We start from the raw sequence: 14,260 nt of genomic DNA on the forward strand, positions 1-14,260 counted from the left end.
TCAACATTTTGCTGCCTCCATACTGGACATAATGTTCACATTGTAAAGATAAACAATTTGTTTTTACTTTAAAGACAATTTAAGGTAATTTTATAATGATTCAAAACAAATGTACTTTTCTAGTAAAATGAACTTTTAATAAGTCTTTTGTACGTAAGTTCAGTAAACTCAAGATATTAAGTTGAAACAACAACACTGACATTTTAAAGTTGCACGCAGCAAGTTTTCATGATAAGTTTTCTCCAAACTTAAAAATAAAGGGTCTCACAGTGGATGCTGGGAAGTCTGCTAATATTCTGATCATGTTTCTAAGAAACTTAATTTAATGAGTTGATTGAACTCTGTACAGTAAATTCATTCAACTCATCATTTCAAGTAAAAAATACTTCAAGTTAGAAGAACTTGTGTTTATAAGTTCTAAAGTATTCTGACATAAATACTAGGCTTTTTTGTTTAATTAACTTAAATAATAATAAATAAATTAGTCTTGTATATTTATGAAAAAATAATGACAAAAGATTAGTTTATTTCACTAAATTCCTTGAGTTCATATCAGAGAAAACACTTAACTAAAACAGATCTTTTTGCACAGTGTAAGCAATTTTAGTGTTAGCAAAGTCTTTCCACAGCTGTTCCTACAGTCATGCTCTCTCCCTGGCGTACTACAGGTGTATAACTTTCCTGCAGCCTTCTTCTTATGCGATATCCTTATCAGTTCAATAAAACCTCAATCTGATTGACACACAGGTAGCAATAACGAGCCTCAGCTGTCCAGCAGGCATGTTTTAGTGTGTTCTTCTTCATCATTAAAATGTATACAAGAAGTAATAATCATTATTATGTGATGTGTTTGTTTAGTTGGGTTTGACACAGAATCAGGGCAGGAATACGACTCCTCATAGTTTTATTGTTTATTTCAACCCACAGCACCAGTCTCCAGTGTGGTGGTGACTCCCAGTAACACAGAGTTAGTGGAGTTCAACAGCTCTGTCCGTCTGTCCTGCTCCTCCTCTGGATCTTTTCCCTCTTACATCTGGATGAACGGCAGCTCTGAGGTTACAGCCAGTAACAGAGTTCAGCTCACTGATGGAGGCGCCACTCTCACAATAATTAATGTGACCCGCTATGACCAGGGACCATTCAGGTGTCACGTGTCCAATCCTGTCAGTAACGGCACCAGTGATCCAATAAACCTCTCTATCAGCTGTGAGTGACTAACTTAACTTCTCAGTTGTTGCATGTGTATTTTTTCTGAAGTTACTAACATTTTTTTGGTGTCTGTTGACTTTCCATGTGTCACACACTGCAGACGGGCCAGAAAATACTAATTTGACATCTCCGTCACAAGAATACCACGTGGAAGGGTCAAACACCACCCTGTCCTGCTCAGCTGTCTCCAGACCCTCTGCACAGTTTTACTGGTTTCTGAATGGAGTCCTCCTGTCTGATACTGGACCAGAACTCAGACTGATGAACATTCAGATGAATCAGAATGGAAACTACAGCTGTCAGGCCTTTAACAACAGAACGCTGAGATATGACTCATCTCAGACATCAGTTGTAAATGTACTGGGTAAGTTGAAGCAAACAGTTTTGTTTTTTTGTTTTTTTACAGTGGTGACATTTTCAATCAGACAACATTTTAGTGTCAAGACAACCAGTAACGTTTAGATTTAGTATGTACTTACTTACTATGTACAAATTTGAGTTTAGTATTTTAACCACTTAAACATTGATCATCCCCTTATAAATTACTAAGTTTGCAATATCTTTTATCTGCATGCACTTACACTTCATTGGATAACTTTTATTATCCTCATCAAATATGGAAGACACCTGGGTTTTTTATTGATGAAATGTCCAGATGTTGAATTGAATCACCCATCACTTTAACCAGAATGTAGCCTGACATGTTTTAGCTATTTTTAAATAAGGTGGTATAGATTTCAACAACTGCTTGAGCACCAGTGTTAGGCAGCAACATGCTACAGTAATGTGATTACTTTTTCAGTAACAAGTAGAGTACACAAGTCATTGGAAGACATCTTGGTGCATTTTTTGCAATATCATACAACAATCTAAGTTTGAAACTTTATACAGAGTCAAAGTTAATCCTCATGGATCTTTGAGGTTAGGAATGTTGTCAATATTTATATTGTATGAAATCATAAATAATCAGGGTTGAGTCAGATTATTTTGACATGCAGTTACTGAATACAAGTTACAGGACATTTTTTGTATTCAATAATGTAATGCGTTGGACTGCAAAATATATAACTGGATTACTTCAAAATCCAACACTGTGGAAAATATTGCATCTTATACTAAAAAAATGAATGCAGCTGCAATATTTTTTATCATAAATATTCTTATTTTTTCTCTTTAAATATCTGAAAACCTTTTCAATGCAAATAAAATGCAGCTTGTTCATCCAGTTGGTCAAATCAAAGAAAGCACTGCTACAAACAACTGATGTGCTCTTATGTGTATTCTACCATCCAACACTATAACCAAAATATTTTCATCCCACAGCGCCAGTATCTAATGTGAAGGTAAATACCAGCAGCACAGACATTCCAGAGTCCAGCAACAGCTCTGTTCGTCTGTCCTGCTCCTCCTCTGGATCCTCTCCCTCTTTCCTCTGGATGAACAGCAGCTCTGAGGTTACAGCCAGTGACAGAGTTCAGCTCACTGATGGAGGCTCCACTCTCACTATAATTAATGTGACCCGCTACGACCAGGGACCGTTCAGGTGTCACGTGTCGAATCCTGTCAGTAGCGGCACCAGCAATCCTGTAAAGCTCTTGATCATCTGTGAGTTACTAACCAGCATGTTCATCTCACATCATGTCCATTCAAATCCCAGGCAGTTTAAAATGTCCAGCTTGATTTATCGCTACAGATAATAGCACATATGTACCTTTTACATCAAACTATGCACATTATTTCTCTGCAGTGTTTCTTTTTGTTGCTGTTTCTTCCTCATAATTTATCGGTGACCATACCTTTTTATATTCCTTGCCACAGTTGGGCCAGAAAATATTAATCTGACACTGTCTCCGGCACAAGAATACTATGACGAAGGGTCAGATGTCAGCCTGATCTGCTCAGTTGACTCTGGACCTCCTGCGCTGGTTTACTGGTTTCTGAATGGAAACAAGCTGCCTGACACTGGACCAGAGCTCAGACTGATGAACATCCTTATGAGTCAGAGTGGAAACTACAGCTGTCAGGCCTTTAACAACAGAACCATGAGAAATCAAACATCTGAGCCTGCAGCCATCTCTGTACTGAAATGTGAGTTGGAGTGAGTGATTTCTTGTTGCCGAGGACTAAAATAAGCAGCACTTGCACTTACTGCAGGCTTTTAGTGTTACGGTGCGTCTTTGAAGGTTGGAGACGGTAGATGTTTTTGACTAGAGATTTTTCAAGTTTGAAAAGAAATAAAACATTTACTTTGGGGTAACAGTTTATGATACAGCCTGCAGTTTAGCACAGTGTAGTTTTGAAGACAGGGAAACGAGGGAGTAACGTTGGAGCATTTTAGAGGAAAAGAGAAATAAATTGCACTTTGAGGATTTGTGTAAACACTGGGTATCATTAGGTATAGCACTGTAAAATGAAATCAACATCAGTTTAACAGTATGATAGATTTAGAAAATTTTCACTGCTTTGCCTTGCCATCAGACAGACTTTTCTGAAGGGAAATTGCTGCTGTATAATCCAAATATTGCTTGTCTGCAAAGCAACCTTGGCAAAAACAGAAGTTTCACCAGAACACGGAAGTTGCACCCTCGACCTGTTAGATTGATTATTATTATTGATTAAACAGACTAACTGATTGAGGTAGTGGTGGACCAGAAACCTCCCTTGTTCTGTGAGGTAAAATGAAATTGAAACGGCTTATATGTCAGTTTCCAGACAGAAAGGGCCATCTGACAGCGAAGCAAAGTGAGAAAATATACTATAGCATGCACTTAAAATTATACAGTTTTTTATGTGGCTTTATTTATGTTTTTAAGGTGGCTAAAATATGGTTTACCACTGACCCTGTTCATGGCAGTATCTCATACAACCCCACTCAAAAAGCCCAAACTATCCCTTTAACTCTGACATTCTGTGAAACCTGCTGGATCATATACACTTATAATGTGCTACCAGAATTATGGGGGTATAGTAAGGCAGCCGTTTTGTTCTGAAGGTAGGGCCAGAGTGGCCCTTGTTCCTCATAATCTTGTTTTTTTTCCTCTGCACCTACACATATAAAGCTGCTTTGTGGAACTTTCATATTGTGCTGATTTTGGATTCATCTGTGGACAAAAGCGTTGGCGTTTTCTTCACCATGACGACAAAATTGAATGCCAAAATTATCCAGATAAAAATCACCCCTGCTTCCTTTTAACTGGCTAACGTAGTACTCACTGTAGCTTTTTTTGGGAGAACATGAACACAGACCTTTTCATCTGATTTGACATTAAGAACAACTATATAAAAATAACCCATCTTCTCACAGATGGTGTTGTTTGCTTATGTAGGTCATTCAGTGATATCAGTATTAAATGTTTCATAGCCAGATAAAAACTCCTTGTACTTCAAGCAGCAGTAGAAACACTGCTATTTTATTGGTACCTAAATAATGCAACACAATTACGCTGTAAATAGTGGGATGTATTATGTGTTACCTACTCGTTTCATGGATGACAAATTATTCCTCCAGGACAGTTTAGTTGTAGGACTCGATACATTTTGCCACAGAAAAAGGGGAATAGAGGTCAAAGCAATTGGTTTGTGTAATCATTTTTTCACCTAATGAATTTTTTTCGCTTGTTTTTTCTACCCACAGCGCAAATCTCCAACGTTGTAATAACTCCCAACACCACAGATTTGTCAGAGTTCAAAGGCTCGGTCCGTCTGTCCTGCTCAGCCTCTGGATCTTTCCCGTCTTTCCTCTGGATGAACGACAGCTCCGAGGTCACAGCCAACGCCAGAGTTCAGCTCACCGATGGAGGCTCCACTCTCTCTATAATTAACGTGACACGTTACGACCAGGGGCCATTCGTGTGTCACGTGTTCAATAATTTCAGCAATTACACCAGCGACCCAGTGAAACTCTCCATTAGCTGTGAGTTACAGTGCTTACCTGCATAATCAGTCTTTGATGTTACAGCATCTGCATGCAAATGCTAGGTAGACCTTTAAATTTGTTGTTTGATTCATGATTATTACAGTCATCATGTCAAAAGTGGTTTTGTCTAAATGACTTTTTATTGTGCTCCTTGCTGTTTGATTGTCACAGTGTTTGGCTGCTACTGAGTAAATGATAGCTGTATTTAGTTTAATGATGCAGTTCGCCATTTGAACAACATACTTAACAGTAATGACCCCCTCACACTGAGCCGAGCTGAATGCAACACGCAGCTTTTCTTAAGCTACTATTCTTTTATTGGTGACCCTACTGTTTTATGCCTTTTTCCCCAGTTGGCCCAGAAAATGTTGATTTGAAGCTCTCACCATCACAAGAACACTATGAGGAAGGATCAGATGTGAGCCTGATGTGCTCAGCTGACTCCAGACCTTCTGCCCAGTTTCACTGGTTTCTGAATGGAGACAAGCTGCCTGATACTGGACCAGAGCTCAGACTGATGAACATGCAGATGAGTCAGAGTGGAAACTACAGCTGTCAGGCCTTTAACAACAAAACTATGAAATATGAAACATCACAGCCTGCAGCCATCGTTGTACTGGGTGAGTTAAAATAAGTTTAGTGAAATGGTTACGGTGGCTTTAAATTTAACATTAAAATACTAGACTTGTTTATAACCACTTTTTTTGCTTTTTGACCCACAGCACCAGCCTCCAGTGTGGCGGTGACCACAGACAACACACAGCTGTTCGAGTTCAGCAGCTCTGTCCGTCTGTCCTGCTCCTCCTCTGGATCTTCTCTCTCTTTCCTCTGGATGAACAGCAGCTCTGAGGTTACAGCCGGTGACAGAGTTCAGCTCACCGATGGAGGCGCCACTCTCACAATAATTAATGTGACCCGCTATGACCAGGGACCATTCAGGTGCAACGTGTCGAATGGTGTCAGTAGTGTAATCAGCCACCCACTGAATCTCTTCATCCAATGTAAGTTCATGGAAATGAGACAAATATGTTAATTACTCTTATGCACCACATCCCAGTTTTTTCAGTACTCAGACCACACTTATAGATGTAATGCTCATAACCAATGTCCAACCTAAACCCTAAGCCCTACTAACAGACGTAAATTAACATCACCCATATGATCAGCATAAGTGTGCAAATGGGTGCAAGGGCTCCAAACGCAACCCTGTTTCCTAGAAATTACATTTGTACTTAAATGTTTTAATAGTTACGTTGTGGACCCAACATAATTCCTGTCTCGATTATGTTCATATTATGTTTATATAACATGCTGGAGTCTCATGGAGGTCACTGGGGAGGATGCTGGCCGTACAAAGTACAACACTTTAGTACCACAGTCTCAGGTTCGCAGTTTACTGATACATTCAGAAACAACATTTTGCACATTAGTTATAGGCCTACAAAAACATAATTTCCAAGCGACAGGCCTGCCAAATTCCATATGAGTAAGACACATCATTTTACAAAATGATCTTGTCATGGTATTTACATTATTAGTTAAGTGTGAGGTTCATGTTTTATATGTAAAACAAAATGCTTTTCCTCATATCTGGACTTAACAATAGAACTTCTTGTCAATCATATAGTGTCTTAATTTGCCAAAGAAGTTGACACACTGCAGAATTGTTACTGCCAGCTCTTTAAATTAAATGGATGTTTTATTATAATTATTTTGGACATCATCTATTGTCATTGACATTACAGTGCTGTGATTGCTATGCAGTGTTGGTAATTACCTCAAGCAAAGTGGTTAGCAAAGTAAAGAAGGCATTGCAGAATTCAAGATGGGGAAAAACATCTGTTAACATGATGTTCAATCGATGGTCAAATATGATTCAAAGATTCTTGGAGTTTGGTGTAAGTAAGGGGCAAATGGACTGATCCGCTGTAAAATGCAATTTGTGGCTTTTTCAGGGTAAATAATTAGAATCTCAATTTTGTCAGAATTTAGTTGAATTTAGTCACATCCAGTCCTTTATAAACAGCTGTCTTGTTTGCTGAAGTCATCTGGTTTTACTGAAACATATAGCTGAGTGTCGATTATCTGCCCCAAGAGAAGCATATATGAAGACAAAATAAAAGGACTGACCCCTGAGGCACCCCATATAACAGTATGATTGAAACATCTAAAATAATACAACCGAACTGAATGCATTTATAATAATCTGGCTCTTTGCTTGTGTTACAGATGGACCTGACAACGTGTCCATCAAGGGACCTGAGTCCGTACACACCGGAGATTTCGCAATGCTTTACTGCTCCACCAGTTCTGTACCATCGGCAACGTTCACCTGGCTTTTTGATGAAAAGCCAACTGGTTTTCATGAGGCTGCGTACGTCATAACGTCCACCACACCCTCTGACAGCGGGACGTACACTTGCACTGCTGCGAATGCTGCTACAGGCCAGAGTCAAACCGTGAAACATGAGTTAACTGTTAAAGGTATGTGACAAAAAAGAAAAACTCACACAGGAAAATATAAATACATCAATGAGAGAAATGTATTTAGGATTTGGGGTTCTTTTTTCAGATTTCTCAGACTGTAACTGCTCAGCTGCTGCTGGAAGAGCTACTATCATAACAGCTGGATGTTGTATTATTATTGCAACAGTGTGTGGAACAATTGCGTACGGTCTGGTACAGAGGAGGAGGTAAGCATCAAAAACAGGTTGTGATTTCTACTGAAAAATGGTCAATATTGGCTACAGTTATGTTATCTTGAACTGCACGTGTGCACTAGATGGCATAAACATATTAGGCAAAGAGAAAATATGGCAGAAATAGAATAAGAAAAAAAAGTAAATGAACATGAAAATGAATAAATTAATAATTAGACAGAAAATTAAATGGGAAAGTAAATAAACAGAGGGATTAATTAAAAGTTAAATACAAGAAAAAGGAACAAATTAAAACAGAAATACCAATTCATGTTGCATTTTATAAATTAATGTCTACATTTATTGTTGGTGCATTACGGCAAAATTATTTATTGAGTCATTTATTCATTTTTGATTTTAGCTGTTTTGGTCAGATGTTTGTAAAAATGTGTCATTTATATGGAGGAGTAAAATTTTAGAAACACCTTTAATTATAATGCAATCTAATAAACAACACAACTGCCTCCAAGGTTTGTGTTGAATTCCTTCAACACAATGACAACATCAAATAAATATTACATTTCACAATAAAATTGTTGTATTAGGTTGAATAACAATATACAAAAGTTTCTAATTTCCTGGTCACACAGCGTATGTATGAGTTACATTAATTAATGTCAATTGATGCTTAAATTAATTTCATGCTCTCAGTGCCTCAATTTAATACGATATTGTTATAAACTGCTGCAAATACAAAACACTGGCTTATTTGTGAAATTTTACAAAGCTGGTTTTGTTTGAGTTTGGCATATTTTAATAATGCCTTATTCTTATTTTTTATTTTTTTTCAGAACCAACAGCGTTTATCCAGCACATCAAAAAGGTTAATGTTCATCTGATCCAAGTTATTTCATCAGACAGTGAGGGCAGAAACATGTTGTTTCTCAATCATATAAGTGACCTAATAAATCATGAGATTTAACAAAGTGATGTTTTGATCCCACAGAAAAGCGAAGTGTGAGAGAGAGACATTCAGACATTTATAAGATGTCAACAACAGGAGAGAGTGACACGTATTCCTGTGAAGGTGAGTTTAATGAGACTAAAATAGAGAGAATTTATTTTGAAATCAACACTATTTTTCACTCAGTTTGTTTTCATATCATGTCTGTTCTGTAGTCTGTGTAACTAATTGATGTATTGAATATTTCAAAAACCAAAAACTGAAGTATTTTGAGTTGGAACTTTACTATATTTTAAGCAGCTCTGTATTCCTCTTTTTTTGTTCAGATTGGTTTATAAACGACAATTAAACAACAATTACTGATATAGACATTTTGTAGGTGTGCTGTTGATCAAAATGCTGAATCCTCTAATGATTTCTTAACTTTTTCCTCCTGCAGCATAAATAAAATGAAGAAAAACAAACAGTCATAAGAAGCCCTCTGCAACTCTGAAGTCTCAAACAAAAAACTACAGTGTTATTGTTTTTTTAATTTATTTATTTACCCAACCAAGGAAACTTTAAAAAAAAAAGGAAGGAAAGTCATCAGTCAGTATGTTATGCCCTGAGGTTTGTTCTTTTTTAACATTTTTTTTTTAAGAGACATTTCTTCATCAAAGATCAGTGTGGATATGTTGGATTTTAGCGTGCTTCTACAATAGGTTTTAATCGGGTTTACACCAAGCAGAGCAAAGGATGTTCTATAGTGATATAATGTTGCTTTCTTCTTTTTTAGTTTCCTTGCTTTAACCATTTACTGCCTCTGTCAGATTACTGTTAACTGTGTTGAATTTGAAGTCAGATGCAGAGCTGCATGGCAACTTTTATATATCCTGGTTTTAAGATTATGTCTCATGTTTGAGTAAGAATTGGTTTGAAATGAATGCATTTCAAATGCACTTGTAATATATTGCAAAAAAACTGTAAATAATAAGTAAATCAACATGGCTTTTATTAAGCAAGACGTGTTGTATATATGTGTATATTCAATAAACACTTTATCTATAAACAAATAAACACTTGTCTTTGGAGTGTTTAATTGTTTCTGTCACAAAGACTGGGCCAAGAGTGGGAAAATAAAATTAAGCAGTTTCAATTATTACCACAGGGCTCAAACTGAAAAATCCTTCCACAGATGGTTAAACATTTATCAGAACAAAAGATAAGATGTTATTATCTGTGTGCACTACATCAGACTACTTATCAAGCCAATGAATACAACAGAGAGCATTAAGTTTTACCATCATAAATCCACAAAAATGTGAGATAGGCAGCAAAGTTGCAGCACAGTATCGAGTGGTGTGTGAAAAAGTGAAATCTATAGAATCATGTCCTGTACGCGCACATGCAGGAATTGCCAGTATTTTTCAGGACAGTCAGCATGACTTTAAAAGTAATAACGATGAACATAGTATGAAGAGCGAGAAATTCCTTTCATACAGTTCATGTGAGACCAGTATTTGGTGTTGATTGTTTTTAAGGAAGTAGTGATTTAAACCCTAACATCTTAAAGCTATAAGCTACATATAGAAGTAGTTTTGGTGCCTGAACCTACCTAAGACCTTTATTTTGAAAGTGTAGCAGGACTTTTAAATTGACAAACGTGTGTGTAGTTCGTGACACAATTCAATTTATTTATCTTGCCATTGAATACCATTCTTTTTTTTTTTTTCACCACAAGGTGAGGGACTTTAAATTGTGTTTATTCAGTTATCTGACACACTTTAACAGGTATCAGACTGCATTAGGTGACCAGTCACATTAACACCAGATCATATTTTATATCTCTTCATTGTTATGATTAGTCTTGTGTTGATTGAGTTGTGATTAAAGCTTTAGATGGGTTTGGGAATAGCTGGTTTAGTGTATCAGCATCCTACATTTGCTAATTACAGCAGAGGGTGATGAATGACATCCATTTTACAGGTAATTTGGTCATCAATTGGATTAAAGTTTGTACTTCTTACTCTTTTTCGAGCATGTAAACTGTGTTTTTTTGTTGAGAATTTCATCAGTGAACTTTTCTGTTTTTGTTGTTATCCATAATATAATTTTTATTTTTTACCTTCTTTTTTTTACATGTTCGAAATAAAAATCAATCTCTATCACTGACCGAAATTGGACAAATCAAAATTTTGACCTGATGTTGGTGCTGGATGATAAGTTTAGAAATCACACAATTCACTGTAATTCTTCCAGAGAAGAGCATCTGTGTCTTTACTAAATTTCGTGACCATCCAACCCACATTTGTTTCAGACATCAGGTGTCAACCCCTGTGAGCAACAATCCATCCAGCCATCAGATATTTCACTTTAGCAAAAGTGATGGACCGACACAACTGACAAAAATCAGGTTGTAGTCTGCATGAGTCTGACCCCGGCAGACGGATGTAAGGAGCACACAGCTTGACGGGCTCATAACTGTGCTTGTCCTGGATTTTTCTTGCTTTCATGGCGCTCAGTCTTTATAAAGTTGTTTTCCACAAACTAAAACTTTAGTGAAACCTCCTTGAAGCCTCATCAAAGTAGGTTAACTACTCTCAACTGTAGTCCTGAGGTATTTGTTTCCATTCAGGTCATTCAAACTTCCCCTTATCTAGTTTTCTGAGGCAGGTGTCCAAATGTGAGTTTGACCATTATTGAAGCAGTGAGCGATACTTCTGTAGACTTTGGTTGAATTTTGAGGTCGCATATGTGAACTCATACTGCATGTTCATATATACATTTTAGAAGACTAAGAATTCCCACCTAAAATAATGTGGCTTTCTTTGTTGTCTTTAATATATGACTTTTAAAACACAAAATAAAAAAGTTCATCAAACATCCACACCGAGCTGCTCTGCTACACACATCTGAACATGACAGCGACGGCCTCTTTCAGCAAAGTTTGTAATATATTAATGATGCCAGATTTTCCAAGGCGATCATAAAAGTTTTATTTCATTGAAAGTACTCAGCTTATCTTATCTTTGAGGTCGTATACCAATCATAGGTGAGAACAGATATGATATGCTGTTGATATCTTGTTTTTACCACTGCTGTTTATCATCTTAAAATTCACTTTTTATTTAAACCCACTAAATGAGTTGTATGTTAGCCAAGTTTTTAGATAATTTTATTTTTGATGTTATATTTTTTGGTTATGGCAGTGGAAACTCTTTTTGTCCACAGGGGCCTCCAAAATCAACACAGTATGAAATTTCTTTGTAGGACTTCATGGAATATTTGTCCTCTCCTGTATATTTGGTAGTATTAATTTATTCCAACCTTTATTTTTCTATGAGCACTGTAAACAAAGTAATGACCTGGTCCTGAGCTGCATTCCCCACCAAAAACAACTTTAATAGGGAAAAAAATAAAATAAACTGGACAGACAGCTATTCAATACTGATGTGACTCTGATCTTTAAAAAAAGGTCTGATTCTGTTCATGTTTTCATGTCAGATGAGTCGGTTAATAATTTGTCAATATATATGGTATGTGACTGTTAGTATGTGATATCAGTTGGTGGTGACCTGTCCTTTTTCTGTCCACTGTAAGTTAGAATAAACTCCAGACAAAGACAATAAACAGAGTGGTCCACTCAGTTATTGTGTTATGGCACCACAGTCTTCCACGTCTCAAAAGGCCTTAAAAAGCAACCACTTTTATACTTTAAGTGACAAATAAATGTAAAACTATAGTTGTACTTATTTAACGTCCCTCTTTCTTTCTTCTCCAATAAGATTAACATTAAGATTAATTAAGACCTTCATTAAATACTCAAATGACGTGATATTAGTTTAAACAATGAGACTACAACACTAGTGTCTAATTTATTTGCTAAATTAAAGGAGAGTTTTATAAATTTATACCAAAAACCAATGAATGTTTTGAAAAAATGTTACTAGTGCTTCATGTTGAGTCAGATGGAAAATCATACCATCAGCCTTGTTAATAATTATTACAGGACTCTATCGAGCAATGTTCCCGAGCTCACAATTTATGTCCATGATAAATATTTTATTACACCCCTTGTGCCAAATATAAATGGACTTTGTCTGTTATTTATTACTGACAGCATGAAGTTATGTCTTTGACCCTTAAACAGATGTGCACAGATCGAGCCGCAGTGGTCCAACACAATGGAAGTCACAAAGACATCTTTAATAGCTCCTCTGTCCTGTCACATGATCGTCTTTATTGTTATTAAGCCATCATGTAATGATTAATCTACAAGGTTTGGACAGACCAGGCCAAGGACAGGGAGGAGGTTCAGATCTCGCTCAGGTCAGCTGATCTCAGTAAATTTGTTACGCCCTGGGTTTAAATATTTCACGATAATTTAATGTAAGGTTGTTAGCGTCATAGCATCAGTGAAACAAGAAGCACAACTTTGCAGCGGTTTCTGTGCATTTTGCAGTTTTTCTTGTGCACATTATTTTTATCCCTCAACTGCTCATGACATTCAGAAGGGCTGCATGTTTTGTGGCTGCAGTCACATATCTAAGATACCAGGCTTTAACTGTATGTTATCTCTATAGTAACCTGGACTAACACTGATTTATGGAGGCTGTGTGTGATCTCATTCTATAGGAGTTGGAGGCACATCACAGAGCGTGGAAATATCTCCCGTGGTTTTATCCCATCATTTGTTTTTGCATGTCGGCACCGCTGAGTCTGTCCTCCATCTTCCTATCAGTTTTTACCTTTATGATAAAATACACAAGCAGCTGATATGACACAACAAAGAGTGCATGTCATTAAGCAATATATAATAAGGACACATGCAGAATATACATTAAAAAAAAACAACCAGCCCAAGAGACCACATAGTTAATCATCCAAAGGAGGAACAACAAGAAAGATAAAGAAAAAAAAGGGAAGAAGAAGAAAAAAAACATCTGGCGTGTTTTAAGGCCAGCTGAACAAGCATCCAATAATAAACCCAATACAAGTTTAAACATGGTAATTTATGTGCATGATGATGCAGCCTAAAGAATGTGAGTCCTGGGTTTAAATATTTCAAGATAATTTGATGTAAGGATGTAAGGGTCATAGCATCTGTCACATGATGGTTCTGCTCTCCCTCTCCTGTGTCCCTCCAGATAACACCCTCCCTCCTCTGATCGCCTGCAGTAAGTGATCGGTGGCAGGTGTTTGCCATCACCTCATCGAGGCCCGCAGGGTTAAAGGTGTGAAGGAAGATGCACATGGGCCTGGTTGATGTCAGTCTGCATGACAGATGTCGACAAGTATGTTTTCTAGGATGATGTTCAGGCCTGCAGGGGTCAGCAAGCTTATTCCTTCTTTGGAGGGAGGATGTATATTTTCAATGGAGTTTTTTTCTAATGTTACGTCAGTGTTCAATTATCATTTGCCATCATTTGTCCAAAGTATTAAGACTTTTATTTTAAACTTCAATTGTTGTCTTTAGGCTTCATTTGTTGTAACTGTTTACTTTAGCCTTTAATTAAGTGTTTTTTTTGTCGTTTTAAAAAGCACAACTGAGTC

At 36.9% G+C, this 14,260-nt stretch overlaps 1 protein-coding gene across 1 annotated transcript in view; it reads left to right on the plus strand.

Annotated features, from left to right (window-relative positions):
- The window catches only part of LOC146321879 (cell adhesion molecule CEACAM5-like), a 31,983-nt gene extending 22,378 nt beyond the window's left edge, over positions 1-9,605 (plus strand). The window contains exons 4-14 of the mRNA XM_084725868.1: positions 1,310-1,573; positions 2,533-2,814; positions 3,028-3,297; positions 4,844-5,122; positions 5,479-5,745; positions 5,848-6,155; positions 7,315-7,609; positions 7,698-7,818; positions 8,616-8,647; positions 8,771-8,851; positions 9,168-9,605. Of these exons, the coding sequence (XP_084581994.1) occupies positions 1,310-1,573; positions 2,533-2,814; positions 3,028-3,297; positions 4,844-5,122; positions 5,479-5,745; positions 5,848-6,155; positions 7,315-7,609; positions 7,698-7,818; positions 8,616-8,647; positions 8,771-8,851; positions 9,168-9,172 (2,204 nt within the window). The 3' untranslated portion in view covers positions 9,173-9,605. The remainder of the gene's footprint in view (positions 1-1,309; positions 1,574-2,532; positions 2,815-3,027; positions 3,298-4,843; positions 5,123-5,478; positions 5,746-5,847; positions 6,156-7,314; positions 7,610-7,697; positions 7,819-8,615; positions 8,648-8,770; positions 8,852-9,167) is intronic.
- The last annotated feature ends 4,655 nt before the right edge of the window (positions 9,606-14,260 follow it).

Source organism: Lutjanus erythropterus, chromosome 9, assembly GCF_056507025.1.
Source record: "Lutjanus erythropterus isolate fLutEry1 chromosome 9, fLutEry1.hap2, whole genome shotgun sequence".
Classification (NCBI taxonomy): domain Eukaryota; kingdom Metazoa; phylum Chordata; class Actinopteri; order Lutjaniformes; family Lutjanidae; genus Lutjanus; species Lutjanus erythropterus.